Below are 24,056 nucleotides of genomic sequence, written 5' to 3'. Positions count from 1 at the left end.
TGTTCTTTAATCAAACGTTTAGCTTTGTTTCGAAGGAGACGCCAAAGAGATCGGTCATTTCTGTGAAATGCCACTTGCCGCTGGTGGATGATAGTTTTAACTCTTGCTGTTACCCATGGTTTATCAATAGGCCTGTTTACTAATGATATGCGAGTGACGTCATAATCCCTCGCACCCTAGCGATTGTTACTACGTAGGGCAAGCTTTGCGTGGTGCGGCACGGTCGCCACATTGTTTTTCCATGCCCGCTACGCTATACACATACAAAGCCATTGCTAGCGACCGCGACGTTTTTTCACCCTAATTTCTACAATGGCATCGCCTTCGACATCGAGTTGTAGTTCCAGCAAGCCGTTTTCGCAGTGGACAGTGAAGGAGCTCACCGATTATTTAAGAAAGAGAGGAGTTACGACATCAGGGTACAACAAACAGAAACTAGTTCAACTTGCGACTGCTGTGGCCGATATCGCTTTGCCCCAAGACCCGGACCTTGCGAGCTTCGACTCCGCACGGTCGCTGCGGGAGAAGTTGGAGCGTGCGGGGTGCTCGTTCGACGACCCAATGAAAATCACCGGCTACACCGAGAACTTTGAAAGTATACCAGATTTCGGATTATACGACATTTTCAACTACCTGATAGTAAATAGAACTGACTACGACAGAAAGAAACTCAAAGCATATAAATCGTTTGAGGACTATCGTCTATTTGCTGACGGGAATGTGGAGCAAATGAAGTTCAATGAAGTCCATTCATATGGGGTCTGTCTGCGTACCGCGAATCGCTGTTACACGTGCCGTAACAGCAATGCTTACCTCCCATTTTTGCGATATTTCGTCGGATTTCGGAAAATAAAATCGAAGATTTGTCATGTACAACTGAGAAAAACTATATTTATTTTAATTATATACCCTAAGGTTGGAAAACAAACAGTTTTAAACGAAGTTTATTAGGACGATGATCAGCCTTTTTTTCCTCGCATTCCCCACATCGCCGTATACAAAGTGTGTGTAGCAGGGCCGTAGCAGACACTGCGCTCGGTTTGTTTGCCAGAGCTTACAACCGTGTGCAAATTTAAAGGTCCGTGAATACATTAGTAAACAGGCCTATTTCATAACACTGAATCTCTTTGGCTGGTAAAAACATATTCAAATGATGTTGTACTGTATCTAACTTGGCATTTGTTATGTATGTCATTTTACAGTAAACATTATTCCAGTCATAATGAACAATCCAATTGCCGAAACTTCGCATCCCACTACTCTTTAGTGGGCGGATGACCTTCTTTGATTTAAAATTTTCAGGTGGGCTGTATAACGTACAGACCACCTTATAATTTCGTTAGAATTGCCTTTATTTATTTATTATTTATCAGGTGGGCTGTATATCGTACAGACCACCTTATAATTTCGTTAAAATTGCCTTTATTTATATCTTTTTCTTATTTCTAACCACTTTTTTGTAAGCACGATTACTTGAAAATGGCTCAATCAAATGCCTTCAAATTTGGCACACATATGTATAGGCATATGTACAAATCACAAAAACGTTTTCAACATTGACCTTTACTGATGACGTCATCTAGGCGCCATTTTGTAAAATTTTACGGAAATCAACACATGATCATATCTTTATAACCAAAAGTTATTTCTCATTCATATTTATCATGATCAAGGTCAATATCCGTCCGGTCAATTGAAGGTCAAATAACGCGCGCGTGCGCGTACGTCCGCGCTTCAATGCGCGCGCAAAATTTTAAAATGCTCAAAATCGTCTCAAAATCATGTTGCATACGTTTAAGGTCATTCTAAGCATTTTATAAAAAATCGCGCACACGCGCATGCGCGCGTCAAATTATTACACAACATAGAATCACCATTTTTTTTCTTTCATAATATTCCACATATTTTTACAAACAAATTGATACCATGTTTTTCTCTTTATGACCATTAATAACGGAATGATCGACCGTTTAACATAAATTTCCGTGCGCGCGAGCTCTTGTAATACATAGCATAATGGGCAAAAACATGCCTATACAAAATCCATTGTAGCTCTTTAGGATGCAAGGTGACCCCAATTTTTTTTAAATATTTAAATAGAGTATGAATTGGAGATATGATTTAATGTCTCATTTGACCCTCAATTAACTCATGACGTCATTACAATGGCCTCCGAACTCAAAATTTTAGTTTGCATATTATGACATCAGCATATTTATGGAAAATTGATTGTATCTCTGACAAATATTGATCGATTTTCTTCCAAATTTCGATATATTCTAGCTGAGACAATTTTCTACAAACAAAGTTCTACTATATCATTTTGACAAAGGCATCATGGCGTATTTTTGCAATTAAAGGAGGCATGTCAATTTTTCACATTTTGCGTGTATTCTCTATATAGGACATGATTTTTTCTCAAAACTCGATTCTACATTCCCATCTTTCGCGAGCAATATCTCCGTCGTTTTAGCCTCGTTTACGCTGAACTTTGAGTATGTTGTAGCTGAGACAATTAGCTATCTCACGTGTGCCCTTCATTTTGTCTCAAACTTTAGTTGGAACAGCCCATCTATACTTGTTCCAAACAAGTATTACAAATCTAGTTCTGTTTGTAATCAGACCTGTTACGAGGCAACCATATAACACAATTATGATCACTTGTACTAATAGGAGACAAAATATTAACCTCTTTGTACAAAGAACTATTATTGATTATTATTTTGTCCAGCATGTTCTCACCCCTTGTAGCTTGAGTAACAACTTGTTTAAAGCCACCAACGTTTAAGATTGGCTGGGTGTCGAAATCGTTAAAATCCCCTAAAATTGAGATGCCAGCTTCAGGGTATCTAACAAGCAGGCTGTCAATTGCAGTAAATAGATGATCAGTATAAAGGTGTGCATTAGGGGTTCTCGGAGGGATGTAGATGACACAGACGATCAGGCTAGCTACAATTCGCGGTAACCGTGGTGGCCTCATGTGTATCCATAATGCTTCAACTCCGTCAGGTATCGGGACGTCAAGGATGCTTGCCTGAAGATAATGTTTGGCGTAAAGGGCTACCCCTCCACCTGAACGGTCTTCCCTCGGTTTGGAGAAGAGCGAAAAACCGGGCACTGCAAACATTTCCAGTGGGATATCATAATTGTACCATGTTTCGGTGACAGCTATGGCATCAACATTATTGACATCATCCACTACAACTAAATCCTCATATTTATTCCTTAGAGATCTGCAATTAGATAAAAGGACAACTGGAGTATCATACTTTTTAGGCGAAATGCAAGACTGTGGTATTACGTCAACTTTAATCAAGCAGGCAGGTAAAGATTCCTCCCTACAACGTCGAGGTGGTAGTCGAGGTCGGATGCGAACCGGAATTGAAATTGGAAAAGAACGATGGCGTTGCTTTCTGATGCCTCCCCGTTTTCCTCGATGACGTGTATGTTTCCGTGTTTGAGTAAGAACACTGTTACTGTTACATAACGGTCGCAAATTGTAAAGTTCGGAAATTGAGTATCGGATAAAAGAATCCTTGTTGCAGTGGTTGTCATGGCGAAAATCTAATGAAGGGCCCATGTTGGGGTTGATATCACCACATGAAAGGAGTTCAATCTGGAAGGAAGACTCGCCATTGGTATAGTAAAGTATTGGATGCTTAAGGTACTTAAGATGGCGAAGGCATACTTTTCTAGATGTGGAGTAGGGTTAATTACTTTGTGTTGCTACGTTGTGTTCATATAGGAAATATACCCCTAGGCAAATACACACAGGCAATAGGAGAACGAAAGTTGCATTCCACATGATAGCGTTCACCCAACCACACGCTATTCACATACGTCCATTGTCTTTTCAACATGTTCAAGGCTGAGTGACCAGCGGGAAATTTGAAAGTACTGTACAGTGTCGTGCTGGTATCGCAAGATGGTCGTGTAGAGTACAATGTATAAAGTCAATGGCGTACACCAAAAAAGTCAAAACACTCATAAACGTTGATAAACAATCTTTTACATAACTTACATGGTCCAGATATATCAGTTCATATACAGTAGTAGAATTCTCAGCATCTGAGACTTAAAGATGTAGGAAAAGCGATGAAAATACGGTGCAAAGTCATGTAAAGAGAGAGCTCAACATAAAGACGTGCTGCCTGTGAGGCGCCATCTATGCAGGTTTTGAGCAATTCCCTATTCCCGGAGCAATATGACTCAATTTCATTTTCTATAAAAATTATGTAAATGCAACAAACAAAAAAAACAAAAATCGTATTCACATTGTAGATTCAATGTAATGGTGTCGGGAAATGTATTTCGCGATCTTGGATCACCAAGTTAACATTACTCACATTCATGTCACATGGAGGGACGAAGGAAAATTGCGTTTAGTAGGCCTTTTTCGGGGATAAATGTAACATTTGATAATGGCCGAAAAGGGCATTATAAAAACTGGTGTCAACCAACATCTTTACACATGAGTCGTCGATTTCGGTTGTGTTATTAAAATGTGTAATTTAAATGCTCAAGTAATAAAAAAAAAAGAAGAAGATATGTTTGCATGCCGGTTACTTTTAGCACGTTCACGAACACGTCAAAGGCCGCATCAGCCCTAGTCCAGATTCAGTCCGTCCTTTGTTTTTATTCTTCTATCACACGCATCGATCCCACAGACAGTGCGGTCTCTCTACTGATTGCGCATTAATCTCCCAAGTTTCCGTCCACACGATTAAGAGGAATGGCTACGTCTACTTTCAACGTGGAGGGTGTTATCTTATCAGCTGATTGGGCGCTCTACACGGAAACGGTACAGAAGCAGGACTACATCAGTCCCTGTGGTTGCGTCAGCAAATGAGGCCTTGAGTGCAATGGACATTAGTGAGTCCAGGAAACTATGTTTAATAAGTTTTCAATCGTCGTTAATCAGTAATTATATGTTAAAGTATTTATACAAATGTTTAAAGATAGTATCTCTCATTTCTTTCATTTAAAGATCGTTGTGATGAAGGCCCTGATAAGGATCCTCCGGACGTGACGTGTTCGAATATTAGTCTCCCAATCACCGAACCCAATACCTTCTTTGGGCTGACTCGTGGTTATAATTTTACATACACGGATGCCAATCCGAGTCTCAGTGATGTAACCTATAATGTAACCATTGGAATATCGGGAGACCTATATGCACCAGGTTACACCCCTGTAACAATGTTTGCAATCGACGTTTGTAACAACTCGGCATCCTGTCTATTCCACGTAGAGAACACACGCAAGTATTCTCTGATTTTCATGTTATCTGATGTACATGCGTGCGTAAATATGTGTGCATTTTTTAAGTTAAATGATTCGGCCCGTACTCTCCTTTGCTTTTTTGCAGAACTGACACTGAAGATTTAGTTTAGACAATCTTGGAAGTAAACACATTAAAAAAAGTTTCAACAGAAAGGGTCCAACGTAAGAATTTTAACGCTTTCTCTTTCAACTAATTATGTCTCAATAAGGTAAAAGAGTAAAATTGACCTGGCTATATAATCTGTTGATGACTTTCACTACTTGCTATTTTAAGTGATTTCATATTAACTTTTTTAAGATCCTCTATGTGTACATTGAGTCTCTCTTTAAGAATGTATGATTAATTTCCGCTTTTCATTTCATTCAATTTTTTATTGACATTACAGTTACCGAGCTGCCCGTGAACTGTCCAGACTTGAATCGCAATTTAAGCACAGATGTGGACCAAGCGACGTATACCTTCAAGTTTAACTCAGATTTCGGAGCAGATAACGTCACCAAATCTGTAGATAGTTACAGATATCACGGAGATGGTGTATCGGTTAATCTTACTCTAGGAGGTTCCCCACTTGGAAGCAGTGTGTCAATAGGAACCCATGAAGTGGTTGCCCTCATCTATGATGACGTATTGAATAAGACATGCACGGGGACCTCTGTTGTCGAAGGTACTATGAATAGATCTATTCACGCCAATGTTGTTTTGAACATGTTTGTTTACGTTTACCCATAAGCGTCTTAGGTGCACCTCATTTTCATGGGGTAAAGATCGAGAATGATTCTTTTAACATATTTTAAAGGTAATACAAAGTTTTGATAAGGGGTCATGAATTTGGTTCAAATGAACATAAATGGAAGCATATGCGATCCTTCAATATTTAGTGATCGTTGTCGCGGTTGAAATCGAGTCTAAAGTTATGAAATTATGAATAATACACTCTGTATGTTGTATAGCTCCCTCTCAAGGTCAAGATAGTATTTAAGCTATAAAACATGTTTTTTTTGACAAAAATTGACCGATTAGCTATTCCCGTTCGGAAATTATATATCACAACTACATATTCTGAGATTTTCATTGTGTCAGCTACCATTGAACGGCCGTAGGCGCTATTTCTAGTTTATCAAAATTTATCGGGAGAACCGGTTAATTATTATATATTAAATTTTTCTCAAAAGCGAAAGTGTTTTAGGAGCTAAATTTTCTAGTAATTATAATACATCCACAGGGGCATCCAAATATATCAAGATTTTAAAGAATCACTATCCACCCAATTTTGAAAATTTCCCAAAACTTTGTATTACCTTTAACACGATCACAAAGAAGTTAAGAAATATACGTAATTAAAACATCCATTGCCTATTGTATTCTAAATAGAAACATATATAAACATCTTTTTGTAATTTGTGTATTGAAACATTTTCGATTCATTTACATTTTTATTCACTTTTATCATTTCTTCTAGACACATATCCTCCTATTGTGACATGTTTGAATGTAACTCTCCCTTCCGAGTCACCGAACACCTTTTCTGGATTGACGAATGGTACAACCTATAACTACACAGATGCAAGTACTGACCCGAATGGAGTGACTTATAACGTTACACTAGATGTTGATCTGTTTCCTCCAGGATACACACCAGTAACAATGTTTGCGGTCGATGCATTTAACAACTCAAAATCCTGCCTATTCTACGTACAGAACACACGTAGGTCTTATGGGACTTTGTTCCATGAAGATTATTATTCGTCAGTGATAAAGCAATTATTAGCGATGTTACAATCAGTTACTGAATGAACTTGCAACTGCTACGCGACATTTTCCAAAATCCCACTGGATTATTTGGGATGTCTAATTCCCCCTGATAAAGTACGTTGCACTGCAAATCTTGAGATTTTCCCATTTCTGATATCGGTACTTGAATTACAATTTAGCAAAAGAATTTCTTACATACACTGTCGCTCATAAAGGTGGAATATTTTAGTTTTACCCCAATTTATGGAATTATTTTAAAAATTATTTAAAAATAATAGATCTACATAAAAGTATACATTCTCAGATTTTATTGAATAATAATTTGCCAATGTGTGTTTTGCGGGACTGCTAAAGCATGTGTATGCTACTATGCTTATTTACTAGGGGACCTACGCCCTTCAGTCATAAATTACAGTAATGAGGATTAATGCCCCACAAAAGGGCACTAATATAGGATATCGACACGGTTTTGATCCTGGGGCCTCACAGTTACGAGGCTATTGTTTTGTCATTGAACCATGACTGTACGCAGCGGGGGCTAGGGTAGGGGGCAGTTTCCAGAAATTTAAAAAAAAAAAAAAAATGCAATAAATTTTCAATAATTTATTGTATTTTACCCCGGTCCCCAACATAAAATAATCCTCTGGACGGCCATGCATTATGGCTGAAGGCATGGGCACACAGAAGATTTTTTATGTTGGGAACCGGGGTAAAATGCAATAAATTATTGAAAATTTATTGCATTTTCTGTTTTTTATTTTATTTATGGAAACTGCCCCCTACCCTAGCCCCCGCTGCGTACAGTCATGGTTCAATGACAAAGCAATGGCCTCGTAACTGTGAGGCCCCAGGATCAAAACCGTGTTGATGTGCTATATTAGTGCCCTTTTGTGGGGCATTAATCCTCATTACTGTCATTTATGACTTAAGGGCATAGGTCCCCTAGATGATAAGCATAGTAGCATACACATGCTTTAGCAATCACTCAAAACACACATTGGCAAATTACTATTCAATAAAATCTGAGAATGTATACTATTATCTAGATCTACTATTTTTAAATTATTTTTAAAATAATTCCATAAATTGGGATAAAAAAAAAATATTCCACCTTTATGAGCGACAGTGTAAAAGTAGACAGTTTTTGCGCAAATTTCGAAAACTTAAGAATTTGAAAACTGTATTTTTCTTACATCTACCTATACAAACCGAGTTACCAACCTTCTTTTATTATCAATGTTATCTTGACATGCAGTTAGCGAGCTGCCTGCGAACTGTCCAGACTTGAATCGCAATGTAAGCACAGACGTGGACCAAGCGACGTATACCTTTAGCCTAGATTTCGGAGCAGATAACGTCACCAAATCTGTAGATAGTTACAGATATCACGGAGATGGTGTATCGGTTAATCTTACACTAGGAGGTTCCCCACTTGGAAGCAGTGTGTACATAGGAACCCACGAAGTGGTTGCCCTAATCTATGATGACGTATTGAATAAGACATGCACGGGGTCCTCCGTTGTCGAAGGTACTATGAATAGATATATTCACGCCAGTGTTTTTCTGAATATGTTTGTTTACGTTTACCCATAAGCTTCTTAGGTGCATCTCATTTTCATGGGCTAAAGATCGAGAATGATTCTTTTAACACATTTTAACACAATCACAAAGATTTTTGGAGAAATATAGGTAATTAAAACATCCATTGCCTATTGTATTCCAAATAGAAACAAAGGTAAACATCTTTTTGTAATTTGTGTATTGAAACATTTTCGATTCATTTAAATTTTTATTCACTTTTATCATTTCTTCTAGACACATATCCTCCAATTGTGACATGTTTGAATGTAACTCTCCCTTCCGAGTCACCGAACACCTTTTCTGGATTGACGAATGGTACAACCTATAACTACACAGATGCAAGTACTGACCCGAATGGAGTGACTTATAACGTTACACTAGGTGTTGATCTGTTTCCTCCAGGATACACACCAGTTACAATGTTTGCGGTCGATGCATTTAACAACTCAGAATCCTGCCTATTCTACGTACAGAACACACGTAGGTCTTATGGGACTTTGTTCCATGAAGAGTATTATTCGTCAGTGATAAAGCAATTATTAGCGATGTTACAATCAGTTACTGAATGAACTTGCAACTGCTACGCGACATTTTCCCAAATCCCACTTGGTTATTCGGGAGGGTCTAATTCCCCCCTGATAAAGTACGTTGCACTTCAAATCTTGAGATTTTCCCATTTCTGATATCGGTACTTGAATTACAATTTAGCAAAAGAATTTCTTACATAAAAGTAGACAGTTTTTGCGCAAATTTCGAAAACTTAAGAATTTGAAAACTTAATTGTTCTTACATCTACCTATACAAACCGAGTTACCAACCTTCTTTTATTATCAATGTTATCTTGACATGCAGTTAGCGAGCTGCCTGTGAACTGTCCAGACTTGAATCGCAATGTAAGCACAGATGTGGACCAAGCGACGTATACCTTTAACCTAGATTTCGGAGCAGATAACGTCACCAAATCTGTAGATAGTTACAGATATCACGGAGATGGTGTATCGGTTAATCTTACACTAGGAGGTTCCCCACTTGGAAGCAGTGTGTACATAGGAACCCACGAAGTGGTTGCCCTAATCTATGATGACGTATTGAATAAGACATGCACGGGGTCCTCCGTTGTCGAAGGTACTATGAATAGATATATTCACGCCAGTGTTTTTCTGAATATGTTTGTTTACGTTTACCCATAAGCTTCTTAGGTGCATCTCATTTTCATGGGCTAAAGATCGAGAATGATTCTTTTAACACATTTTAACACAATCACAAAGATTTTTGGAGAAATATAGGTAATTAAAACATCCATTGCCTATTGTATTCCAAATAGAAACAAAGGTAAACATCTTTTTGTAATTTGTGTATTGAAACATTTTCGATTCATTTAAATTTTTATTCACTTTTATCATTTCTTCTAGACACATATCCTCCAATTGTGACATGTTTGAATGTAACTCTCCCTTCCGAGTCACCGAACACCTTTTCTGGATTGACGAATGGTACAACCTATAACTACACAGATGCAAGTACTGACCCGAATGGAGTGACTTATAACGTTACACTAGGTGTTGATCTGTTTCCTCCAGGATACACACCAGTTACAATGTTTGCGGTCGATGCATTTAACAACTCAGAATCCTGCCTATTCTACGTACAGAACACACGTAGGTCTTATGGGACTTTGTTCCATGAAGAGTATTATTCGTCAGTGATAAAGCAATTATTAGCGATGTTACAATCAGTTACTGAATGAACTTGCAACTGCTACGCGACATTTTCCCAAATCCCACTGGGTTATTCGGGAGGTCTAATTCCCCCCTGATAAAGTACGTTGCACTTCAAATCTTGAGATTTTCCCATTTCTGATATCGGTACTTGAATTACAATTTAGCAAAAGAATTTCTTACATAAAAGTAGACAGTTTTTGCGCAAATTTCGAAAACTTAAGAATTTGAAAACTTAATTGTTCTTACATCTACCTATACAAACCGAGTTACCAACCTTCTTTTATTATCAATGTTATCTTGACATGCAGTTAGCGAGCTGCCTGTGAACTGTCCAGACTTGAATCGCAATGTAAGCACAGATGTGGACCAAGCGACGTATACCTTTAACCTAGATTTCGGAGCAGATAACGTCACCAAATCTGTAGATAGTTACAGATATCACGGAGATGGTGTATCGGTTAATCTTACACTAGGAGGTTCCCCACTTGGAAGCAGTGTGTACATAGGAACCCACGAAGTGGTTGCCCTAATCTATGATGACGTATTGAATAAGACATGCACGGGGACCTCCGTTGTCGAAGGTACTATGAATAGATATATTCACGCCAGTGTTTTTCTGAATATGTTTGTTTACGTTTACCCATAAGCTTCTTAGGTGCATCTCATTTTCATGGGCTAAAGATCGAGAATGATTCTTTTAACACATTTTAACACAATCACAAAGATTTTTGGAGAAATATAGGTAATTAAAACATCCATTGCCTATTGTATTCCAAATAGAAACAAAGGTAAACATCTTTTTGTAATTTGTGTATTGAAACATTTTCGATTCATTTAAATTTTTATTCACTTTTATCATTTCTTCTAGACACATATCCTCCAATTGTGACATGTTTGAATGTAACTCTCCCTTCCGAGTCACCGAACACCTTTTCTGGATTGACGAATGGTACAACCTATAACTACACAGATGCAAGTACTGACCCAAATGGAGTGACTTATAACGTTACACTAGGTGTTGATCTGTTTCCTCCAGGATACACACCAGTAACAATGTTTGCGGTCGATGCATTTAACAACTCAGAATCCTGCCTATTCTACGTACAGAACACACGTAAGTCTTATGGGACTTTGTTCCATGAAGAGTATTATTCGTCCAGTGATAAAGCAATTATTAGCGATGTTACAATCAGTTACTGAATGAACTTGCAACTGCTACGCGACATTTTCCCAAATCCCACTGGGTTATTCGGGAGGTCTAATTCCCCCCTGATAAAGTACGTTGCACTTCAAATCTTGAGATTCTCACATTTCTGATATCGGTACTTGAATTACAATTTAGCAAAAGAATTTCTTACATAAAAGTAGACAGTTTTTGCGCAAATTTCGAAAACTTAAGAATTTGAAAACTGTATTTTTCTTACATCTACCTATACAAACCGAGTTACCAACCTTCTTTTATTATCAATGTTATCTTGACATGCAGTTAGCGAGCTGCCTGCGAACTGTCCAGACTTGAATCGCAATGTAAGCACAGACGTGGACCAAGCGACGTATACCTTTAGCCTAGATTTCGGAGCAGATAACGTCACCAAATCTGTAGATAGTTACGGATATCACGGAGATATTGTATCGGTTAATCTTACACTAGGAGGTTCCCCACTTGGGAGCAGTGTGTACATAGGAACCCACGAAGTGGTTGCCCTCATCTATGATGACGTATTGAATAAGACATGCACGGGGACCTCCGTTGTCGAAGGTACTATGAATAGATATATTCACGCCAGTGTTTTTCTGAATATGTTTGTTTACGTTTACCCATAAGCTTCTTAGGTGCATCTCATTTTCATGGGCTAAAGATCGAGAATGATTCTTTTAACACATTTTAACACAATCACAAAGATTTTTGGAGAAAGATAGGTAATTAAAACATCCATTGCCTATTGTATTCCAAATAGAAACATATGTAAACATCTTTTTGTAATTTGTGTATTGAAACATTTTCGATTCATTTAAATTTTTATTCACTTTTATCATTTCTTCTAGACACATATCCTCCAATTGTGACATGTTTGAATGTAACTCTCCCTTCCGAGTCACCGAACACCTTTTCTGGATTGACGAATGGTACAACCTATAACTACACAGATGCAAGTACTGACCCGAATGGAGTGACTTATAACGTTACACTAGATGTTGATCTGTTTCCTCCAGCATACACACAAGTAACAATGTTTGCGGTCGATGCATTTAACAACTCAGAATCCTGCCTATTCTACGTACAGAACACACGTAGGTCTTATGGGACTTTGTTCCATGAAGATTATGATTCGTCCAGTGATAAAGCAATTATTAGCGATGTTACAATCAGTTACTGGATGAACTTGCAACTGCTACGCGACATTTTGCAAAATCCCACTTGGTTATTCGGGAGGGTCTAATTCCCCCCTGATAAAGTACGTTGCACTGCAAATCTTGAGATTTTCCCATTTCTGATATCGGAACTTCAATTAGAATTTAGCAAAAGATTTTTTTTACATACTGGTAGAAATTTTTTGCGCAAATTTCGAAAACTTAAGAATTTGAAAACTTAATTGTTCTTACATCTACCTATACAAACCGAGTTACCAACCGTCTTTTTTTATCAATGTTATCTTGACATGCAGTTACCGAGCTGCCTGTGAACTGTCCAGACTTGAATCGCAATGTAAGCACAGATGTGGACCAAGCGACGTATACCTTTAACCTAGATTTCGGAGCAGATAACGTCACCAAATCTGTAGATAGTTACAGATATCACGGAGATGGTGTATCGGTTAATCTTACACTAGGAGGTTCCCCACTTGGAAGCAGTGTGTCAATAGGAACTCATGGAATAGTTGCCCTTATCTATGATGACGTATTGAATAAGACATGCGCAGGAACATATAATATTCAAGGTAATATAAGTCATATCATTCACAGATATGGTGAATATTGAGAGAGCAGAATAAATGATATTGCAATATGCGTTTAAACAGGAAGTGAATCGTCATTACGAAAATAAGTTTATTTTCCAATTCATAAATATTTGATAATAAGTGCCAACAAGATATTAGACAAAATATTCAAATATAAAGTTGCTCTGTCAAATGCATTTTTTCCTTTTGTTGTCTCATACGTTACCACGTATTGTGGTATATCACACGCAATGTTCATTTTCATCCAAGTGTTTATTGATATTTTTGTGCTGTTAACTTTACATACAGGGTACATAATAATAGTAATAACAATAATGGCATCGATACTACAAATGATAATGATAATATTAATAGTACTACTGCTACCACTAATGATAATAGTTATTATCATTATTATTAGTAGTAGTAGTATCTTAATATTAATAACAATAGCGACTTGTTGACTGTTCATATCCGTCACGCAGTCATGTTTATAGTGCTTAGACTTCATTATCCTCGTCATATCCGAGTCATCAAGGTAAAAAGCACTAAAACATATAAGTTACATATTTACACCAGGGAGGAGAGTGGCAATATTAGGCTAACGTGTGGGAAAAAAAACGTAAGCTACGGTCACAAAGGTTCGTACGAACGATGCGTTCGTACGAATCTTCCCGTTTTCCATTGTCTTTCCGAATTTCCATTGTCTGAAAATCGTACGGCGTTCGTAGCAGTTCGTAATGGCATTTGTAACCGAGGCTTTAATGCTGGGATATTAGAATCTCGTAACTTGTGATCTACAGTACGATGGTTTATTCACTAGGCCACATTTGTACACAACTCATACATATCGATTTTAATCCTAGATATGGCACAAAAAATGGCATTATTCAATCATACTTTTCGGTATATCATGAAAAATTTATATAAATTAACAGCATCATATTCATCGATTTACTTTGACAGATGTTGAATCCCCGTTTATAACGTGTTCCAACATTACTGTACCGTTTGGTAACGTTGTGCATAATTATGACGCAACTGTTTTGGATAATGTCGATGAGCTGCCGTCACTTCGGGTTGATTTTGCTCCACAGCAACCGGGTCAAAGATTAGATCCAGGTGTCAATGAAATATCAGCAACTGTCACCGATTCAGCTGGAAACATCAATAGCACCATCTGTTATATCGATATACAAAGTGAGTTTTTATTATTACACACTCTAACATAACGCTTTCTGCATTGCCCATGTAAAAAATTTGGTTAATGGAAATGCCTAGTAGTAGCTTGGTACTTCGGACATTCCCATTGTTACTGAAATTGCACGATTTCCGTACAATCTCTGAGCAGCCTCTTTACGGATTGACCTCGGCCTTCCCACGAGGGCCAATACAAGGAATGACATGATGCTCGTAGATAACGTAAACACAAACATCGTAGCCCGTTATCTCATACAATGCCCCCAAAATCGCACGAAAATCGTAGACCAATTTATCGTACGACGCCCGGGACAAATGTGAACTAATGCCGTACGATAAATTAGTCTACGATTTTTCGTGTGATTTGGGAGGCATCGTAGGAGGATACGGCGTACGATGTTTGTGTTTACATTATCTACGAGCATCGTGCCATTTCTTGTATTGGCCCTCATGGGCAGGCCGGGGCAAATCCGTACAGAGGCTGCTCGGAGATTGTACAGAAATCGTGCAACTTCAATGCAGTAACCATGCAGTCTCCGCCGCCTCCGCATGGAAATCGGATAGAGCCCGTGCAGCTTCCGTGCAAAGGTTGCGCGGAGAAGGCGCGATGACCGTGCAGCCGACGTGCCGTTTTTAAGCGTTTTTGCCTCCATCTTCACCTTAAAAATCGTGTGTTTGCTGCACGATCATTATTTTTGGATTGCTTTGTATTTCTTTGTTTTTATCCTTGAGTTTATCCTCTTCTCTTTCGTCATGTATTTCTTTGTATTAATCATTAAGTCTATCCTCTTCTTAATCATTGAATCTACCCTCTTCTCTTTCGTTATGTATTTCTTTGTTGTTATCATTGAGTCTATTCTCTTCTCTTTCGTTATGTATTTTTTTGTTTTAATCGTTGAGTGTATCCTCTTATCTTTTGTTATGCATTTATTTGTTTTAATCATTCAATCTATCCTCTTATCTTCCGTTATGCATTTCTTTGTTTTAATCGTTGATTCTATCCTCTTCTCTTACGTTATGTATTTCTTTCTTTTAATCATTGAGTCTATCCTCTTCTCTTTCGTTGTGTATTTCTTTGTTTTAATCATTGAGTCTATCCTCATCTCTTTCGTTATGTATTTGTTTGTTTTTCATTATGTATTTCTTTAATCGTTCGCTAGAGTCCTTCAATCTATCCTTACCTCTTTGGTCATGTATTTCTTTGTTTTTCCCTTTATTTCTCCTTCAATCTATCCTTTTCTCTTTCATTATTTTGTTCTTTGTTTTTAATCCCTAAGTCCGTCCATTTCTTATGTTTTCCTTCTCCATATCTTCTTCACTCTCCTGATGTATTTCTTTTTTCCCCTTTTGTGTCCCCGTTTCTATCATGTTCCCTTGCCTGGGCGTACGTGCTTGCACATGTTACTGCTAGTGATTGTAAGTGTGCGCTGACGACTTAGACTCTTTTTCCAGAGCACCTCTAGGAATTTGTTCGCGAAAATGGCTAAACAGTTGTGTAAAAAAAAAAATAAGATGCGTACACACCTGTTTGACCATTTTCGCCAAGTAAAATCATGGAAGTGCTCTGGTGAAAGAGTCTATTCGTTAACGCACACTTACAATCAACAGCAGCAGTATAGTGTGCACAATATTATGTGGAAGCACGTACATGTCCAAGGGAAGGCTAGATGATAAAAAAAGGGAAAACGAAGAAATACATGAGAAGAGTGGAGAGGATATGAAGAAGGAAAAACAAGAAAATACATAAGGAAAGAGAAGGGGATAGATCAAAGGAAAAACTAAGAAATACATAACGGAAGAGAAGAGGATGTAGATTAAAGGAAGAACAAAGAAATAGGGCATACAATAACCGCTACATAACGAAAGAGAAGAGAATAGATTGAAGCTAGAAAACAAAGAAAAACATGACGAAAGAGAAGAGGATAAATTGAAGGAAAAACAAAGAAATACATAAGGGAAAAAAAGAATCGTGTAGGGCTTCAAACACCTTAATAAATGTAGCCAATCTGCTAGCTGCACGCGCGAGTTTGTACAGCTCTAACAATCCAAAAGACTCTCCAGTCGTTCGCACAGTATATTTGACTTAACTGGCTAAACAGTTGTGTAAAAAAAAAAATATGCGCTAGCGCGCCCGTGCAGTCTGCGCAGCCTCGGCAGGGAAATCGTACGGAGCCCGTGTAGCTTCCGTGCAGAGGTCGAGCACTTCCCCATGTTCACCGAAAAATCGTGCGTTTGCTGCACGATCATCGAGAGGCTTGCGCGATGCCCGTGCGTGGATCATGCGATGCAACATATGACATGTTTACGGGCTACGGGCTTACGATTTTTCAAACTCCGCAAAACAAAAACGTAGAGGCCGCGGATATCTCACGGCCGCCTTCTGCCGCCGTATGGAGGCCACACGGAAAAGGGGATACGGGCAGGATAGGGCTCCGTAGACTAATCGCAGGCCAAATGTAATCTAGGCATCAGAGCAGTTCCACGGCGACCATACGTCGGCCGTACGAAGGCCTTGTGTTTGCAATGCGGCTGCCCTAGGGCCTTATGAATTAAAATTGACTTTTGTAGAACCTACAAAATTGCGGCGGCTGCAGGAATTCTACGGCCGCCCTAGGGTAGCTTTAGGCGACCATGCGTCATCACTTCAAAGGCCGTACGGCAGCCGCAGGTTTTCTGTCTCCACAAATTCAGAATACGCCGTGTGGCAACCCTAATATATGGGACCGCTACCGTATGTGACCCTGGCAATGCTGAGTCGGCCTTATGATAGCTATGGGTCGTAGAAAGTTTATACCACACGGCCGCGGCGGCAAATGTGACTGAGGTATGAGGCATAAACAAACATGGTGCAAGAGGTGCACTGCGCATAGTTAGTGCCCTCATGTTGTCATCAGTAATGCAAATATTCATTGTATAAATGAGCTGATACATCATGAAAAATTAATATATATGAGGAAAACTAATCGCTGTGAATGCGTATATATATATATATATATATAAAATGACGTATGTATATCTTATATCTGTAACGAAATAAAAAGTTCCAAATGTGGGATATATAAATTTACATTGCAGAGAAGGTAAGATGTGACATTACTGGTCAGAATGCTAGCTAAGGCAAACGCTAGTCAATCCATCTCTTTTTAGAAATATTCTTTCCCGCCAAAATAAATTAGATTCAAAACCATATTTGATAACATTATATTCATTTCATTTGTATTTTTCATCCATTTATTTATTTATCTGTGATATATTTCAAGTGATTCTGAGCCTAATTCTATTTTTTTTTATATCTCTCCTCATGTTTTTCTTCTCTGAAGTGAGAGAGTTGCCGGTCGAGATTTTGCAGGCATTCGCTGTTCCTGTTAGAAACACATACTTTCTATATTTCACTGTTCGCCTCAACGAGGGCCTGACCTCATACAATTTCTCGTTCTATGGTGACATCATATATGACCCCATTGTTGTTAATGGAATGGAAGAATTTCAGCCAACAGGTCTGTCGCCTGGTGTTAACAACATCAGGATTAAAGCAACAGATGGAGTCTTGTCAAAAACCATCGAGTTTGTTCTAAATGTCACAAGCAATCTAACAGGTGAATCTATTACATATGAATGGTTTTTAATAGACAGCTCCATTAAGTAAAAAGGTGATAAAATGTTGGGTGTTTTAATTTGTGTCTTTCAATAGATGTTTCCCACACTACTGGAAGTTAGTGCACAGAACTTAAATGCATTTACCTACATCTATCTTATCATATTGGACCTACTACAAATGGACACTGATCGGTTCCATAATACATGCATGCACCTGACTCTGACAAAAGTATCATAATGACATTCCAAACATGCTTCCAAACTTTGATCTCATCACGACCACCGCCAGTCAGCCATAACAAAAACAGAACTGTGACTGGAACTCTACAAAATGCCTGCGCAAAAGAAACTAAATCGCTAAAAAATCACGGAAATGCATGTGCAGTTGTGGCGTACGTATCAATGTTGACGTATATGAAGTTTTCAATTGAAAATTAGAAGTAATTTACAAGAGAAACCTGTAAATTTGGCTGCAACACAATGATTTTAAACTTCATTTTAAAACTTACCCTATCCATTTCCAAGGAATAGAAGGTAATAGGACAGTAAAGAGTATGTGTTCTTCGAAAGTATGGCAAGTCCAGATGTATGCCCACCAGTGTCCACTTCTTTTATAATCAATCTAATACCACACAAATTGTCATACTTTGGGGTTCACTGCTCCTCTAATTGGTCTTAAATCACGATATTTTTCCTGAAACTACACTCTGGGCCCTGGCCCAGCGAAAAGAATCTGAAGAAATGTGAAAGGTTCTTTTGTCTGTGATGGTGCGTGATTACATAATCAACATTGTCGCGTCAAATGAATGTCCTCATCAACATACACATTCGGGACTTTTAGCTTTGCACGACGAGAACGTGGACTGCCACGTGTGACATCCTTTTAAGGCAATCTGACGTCCTTTTAAGGAACTGGCAGTGCCTTAAAAGAACGTCACATTGCCTTCAAAGGATGTCACATGTGGCAGTCCACGTTCTCGTTGTGCAAATCTAAAAGTCCCTATTATCAGGTGGCGGTGGTCATGATGTGGTCAAAGAAAGACTTTAATTTTTAGTCCATCTGTAGTAGGGCCCATGATCATATCAATATTTAAAGAAAATGCATCTTAAATACTCTATATCTCTGGCTAGTGAAAAAGAACTTACAAGCTTGATTAAAACGTTATGTATATAGTGAACAGAATAAGTTATGGTCTGCATTAAATAAACTAAATACAAACAAAAACAAACAATTTTTTTTGAAAATTCTGCCCACCTTAAAGATACTATGTCCCTTTTGCAGCCAACATCAAATTATGTAGAACTTTGCAGGAATTATGAATATGTCATGTATGTATGTGAAGTTTAAACGTTAGCAGTGTTCTAATATTCATATTATGCAAGGAAACCGTTTACTTGCTGTTTACTTACTGTCATACACTATTGAGTGACTGACTGGCTTTTTTCCTTCTTTGGTAATAACATACATGAAATGAGCTGTAAAGGGTACATGAGCATATTTTGTCTACATCAATAATCCACTTCTTGTAATGGTCAAATTGAACTGATTGAATATTTGCGCAGCATAAAACGTACGACCATTCGGTACAATGGTGTGAAAATCAGACTATTACTTTACTGGCTGTATAGCTCTTTAGTCCATTCGACAACTAATAGTCGTCATTTTCCCTCTTAAAGACATTTTCAAGCACCCCTTTTTTTTAGGGAAGTTCTAATTAATATTATCTTTAAAATGCCATTGGAATTTAACCTTTTCAATTTTGTTTGGCCTGCAAATAGGACACAGTACATTTAAGACGTAGAAATCAAGTTTAAAACAAGAGGTGGGCCTATTTTAACAAAACTAATTTTAATTATTTCGCTTGAAATTGTTATTTCTATCTGAATCGATTTAAATCCAACATTGCCCGAGTATATACTGTTTTCATATAACGAATTTAAAAATTTAAAAATAGCACCGGAAAATTCGAATTCAAGTCAATTCAAGTCAAGAGCTGTTGTAATGTCGCTTGTCATTTAGATCATTTAGTATCTTTTTCTTTTGATTTGTTTTCTTCTCTTGAAATAGTAAATTATGCACTGCCTGGAAACGTGATTCTGGCAAGAATTAATGGTACCACAGCAACGTTTATGCAAGACCTATTGGATGACACAACTACGACTTTTAAAAACGTTGCATTGGAGCTCCAAGCACAGGTAAGAGAGCGAAATAAAATAAACTTCAAGATAGTTCTTCCACAAGAATTCTGTGAAGGTTCGTTTCTTCTTTTCTTGTTGTTTGCACCTTGGGGAGGGGGAGGGGCATGTTACGTATCTTGATTCACTTACTTTAATGGAAAACAATATGTTTTAGACTAGTATATGTCATACAATATATATGCGTGTGTGTGTGTGAGCGTGTGTACATGTGCGTGTGTTTGTTTGTGTGCGTTTTGTATTTTTCACAATCCTCAAGATCAAAAGTTTGTTGGTTTGTTTGTCTGGGGCTATTTTTTTTAGCACTGTGTTTCCCCTTTGATACAAACCAAGTTCAGAGTTTTATAGAAATACATGTATATAGTATGAATTTCTCCTTTGTTGTTATGGTTGATTATGAAACTGTATAAAATATACGGTAAGAATGTTACTCTCTTCAAGCGCGACCACCAAACACATCTGTCTTACCAAAAGATCCTTAAGTGAACATATTTTGGTATATAACACGTCCACAACTAATTTCCATTGGGGAAATCCACTCCACTCAATGAAATTAATTATTTGCATTGTCTTCGTCTCTCATTATTCTCCTCAACCCCATCATCTTGTTTTCCTCAGCTCGATGAGATATATCAAAACACATCGGGTTTCATCGGCTCACGAGTCGTCTCCTTCAGGAGTGGAAGTATCATTGCCAATTTCATTCTCATTTTCAATCCAACATCGAGCATAAGTGAAGTGGAAGCTAATGAAATTTTTAGAAGCGCATTGACATCTGATGCTGAGATCACTAGCGGTTCCGGACTGTTCCTTACATCACTCACCGCGTTCAACATTTCATGTGAGTTTTTTTTTTAACGATATGCGACCTATTGCACACGGTTTAACATTGAGATTGCGTTATCATCCAGGCGTTAGTAAATTGAATTGTCAGGAGACATTAAATTCATGCGCCAATAATTTAATAGGGTGGATTCACAATTGACAACGCCCCCAACGGCAAGCCGCGACAGGCCAATTTTTCAGCTCGCTCATCGACATTTTTAAACCAAATCACTAGCCACCGATCGAAATGACAAAGTGGTCCGAAGTGTGTAAATGCATTTATTGAGATTGATTGTTTTGATATCAGGGCACATTTTTATATTGAATTTTAATGTCGGAACCCACCCATCAATTGATTCTGACAATACAAATGGTAATTTTGTGGCCAAAAAGTGACCGAAATTACCATTATTATTGTTGTTGATGGGGGTCAAGTTGACCACTTCTTTCTAGCATCAGTGCATATTTTTACATAGAATAGGCCCATCAAACCTTCTTTGTTGATAATAAATTACCCCTGACCAAAAGTTCTCATAAATTCCCAAATATCTTATTGTATGAAACATTATTCCCAATTTTCCTTTTTACCTATTATTTCAAAAGTCATTGCACATTCGGCGTCATTATACGCTTAAGCTATGGTCACAATTCAGAACGACGACCGACCGATTTATAGCCTGCTCGGTCACCACTCGGCATCGCCCAACGATTTTTGGAGAAGTAGAGCAGGCTGTAGAACCACAGCGATGCCTGGGCGGTGCCCTGTCGATTTCCCGTTGGTCGCCGGTCGATTTTAGGTAAAAACTGGGCGAAATCGGGGAGCTTCTCCGGGCGGCGTCCCGCAGTGACCGACTGATGACCCTCCGATTCCGGAGCGGTCTCCCACCGGCCACCGGCTGATTTTAAAACAATTGCCCGGCGGCCGGCCAGTGGTCAGCGGGGCACCAAAATACGCTCGGTGCCCGGGAGTTCCACGCTCGGGCAGTGACCTAATCGAGTGGTCGCCGTCGAGCGATTTAGGTCAAAAATCGAAGCCGCTAGGTCAAAGGCTGCCGACGGATTTTGGACTCGCCGCCCAGTGACCGACTGATCTCCCAGCGGTGACCGGGCGGCGACTGCTTGGCAACCTTTGACCTAATGGCTTCGATTTTTGACCTAAATCGCTCGACGGCGAACGCTCGATTAGGTCGGTGCCCGGCCGGCGACCACCCAGGCACCGAGCGTACTTTGGGCGGCGAGTGAAAGTGAGCAGGCGCCGCGCGAATTTTAACTCCGCGCTAAAATCTTTAGCAGCGACCGAGCGATGCCCTAAAAACAAGCGGTGCGCGGGCGGCCGCCGCTCGGTGCCCGGGCGAAATTGGCTCAAAACTCGCCGCCCGGCCCCGAGCAGGCTACTTTTAGTTGTTGTGACCATAGATTTAGTACTCTTGATAAAATAGTGTCTTTTACGTCTTAATTACATATAATTATTGAATCCGTATAACTTTGGTTCTCGATTTTTTTCCTATTGTGTGCAGTCCCCTGTGAAGACTTGACCTGTGAAAACGGCGGTACCTGTATAATAACAAGTGATGTATCACGGGCAAGATGCAGGTATGTTCTCAACTTTTACCTTTTATTTGCCACAAGTGCATATTGGTACATTTAATAGCCGGCCTGCCACGAGTGCTGCTTTGTGAAACATATGTACATTTTGGAATGATTAAACTGTGAACTATTAAAAAAAAAAATTACACACAAGACCTTTCTTTTTGAGTTCGCTTCATGACGGCCTTTTTTTTTTCTTCAAATAATCGTCATAATTTTATACTAGAAATCTTAGAATAAACTACATAAAAAACAGAAAACTGTGGAAAAATATTCTGTGGTACAGGGATATTATCTGAGGGACACTTTTAGCGTTCACACTTTGGCAAGTTCTGTCAAAAATCAAGTGAACGGTGATCCAAATATATATCGGATTACGAGACATGTCATCGACATCGATACAAAGATGATGCACCATGTTATTTATATTGCTTTGCTTTTTTTTTTATACACATTCGTCTGATTTTTTTTAAATCGTTAGATGTACCGAGGGCTGGACCGGGGACCGCTGTCAAACATCCACAAACAGCACACGTAAGTTTATTTTGTATAGTTGTTATCATTACTATCAATTAAATAATTATTGTTATTTTCTTTATCATTATTATTATCATCATTATTGTTATTAATATCATGATGAAATAATCAATTCATGATAATTTTAGAACCATAGCTATCTTGATAAAATACATTTTTTTATTTTCATCTTGATTGAGTATTTATTCCCACCTGCGTTTCATGAAAAAACAACACATTCTTGTATTGTTTACAAGTATATTCATAAATTTAACATTTTTTCAAAAAAAGATGTGATAAATTCTTCCTTTTCTCCCCTCAGCACCCTCTATTGCAGTGATCATCGGAACAACATCAGTTGTATTTTTCTTCTTCATCCTTGCCGTGGTTATCTTCATGCTCGCTTTGAGAAACAGAATGATGATGAAATACCAAGGCAGCTGGGGCCATTCTAGGCCCACAATTATGTTTCAGACTAGAGATTACAATTACGGTAATCATCGGATGTCGTCACGAGGTTGGTTGCTTGGATTTTTCTCCATATAAGTATTCACTTCACAGTTTAAGTTTTGGCCTGAAATATATATATATACCATATATATATATATATAAATAATAAATAATTAGTCGAAAGTCCGGTTTTTAATTAGTTTTAGCCTTTCATGGTTTATTGTTACAGTCCAAAATATTGTGATAGTAAAAAATCAACGAGGTTGTTTTAATTTTTATATTTGCATAATTATGTTTGTGTTTGCCGGCAGCCATTTTGACAATTAGCCCGACTGTCAGGGAAAATGTACCGAGCGGCCATTTTGAAAGAAAAACAAAGGGGAAAAGGGCCTCCTCCTTCCTATTTTT

At 38.4% G+C, this 24,056-nt stretch overlaps 1 protein-coding gene across 1 annotated transcript; it reads left to right on the top strand.

Moving 5' to 3' along the window:
- The first annotated feature begins 312 nt into the window (after positions 1-312).
- On the top strand, positions 313-23,744 carry LOC105439738. Its single transcript, XM_030974025.1, has 20 exons — positions 313-796; positions 4,988-5,260; positions 5,670-5,948; positions 6,744-6,989; positions 8,292-8,564; positions 8,852-9,097; positions 9,470-9,742; positions 10,030-10,275; positions 10,647-10,919; positions 11,207-11,452; positions 11,825-12,097; positions 12,385-12,630; positions 13,005-13,277; positions 14,244-14,477; positions 17,798-18,073; positions 20,143-20,270; positions 20,889-21,111; positions 22,613-22,688; positions 23,164-23,216; positions 23,521-23,744. The coding sequence occupies exons 1-20, from the start codon at positions 313-315 to the stop codon at positions 23,742-23,744; spliced, it is 4,845 nt and encodes a 1,614-aa protein (XP_030829885.1).
- The last annotated feature ends 312 nt before the right edge of the window (positions 23,745-24,056 follow it).

Source organism: Strongylocentrotus purpuratus, unplaced genomic scaffold, assembly GCF_000002235.5.
Source record: "Strongylocentrotus purpuratus isolate Spur 01 unplaced genomic scaffold, Spur_5.0 spur5_scaffold_7, whole genome shotgun sequence".
Taxonomy (NCBI): domain Eukaryota; kingdom Metazoa; phylum Echinodermata; class Echinoidea; order Camarodonta; family Strongylocentrotidae; genus Strongylocentrotus; species Strongylocentrotus purpuratus.
The sequence above is the reverse complement of the archived record's forward strand: the minus strand, read 5'-3'. Positions and strand labels throughout refer to the sequence as shown.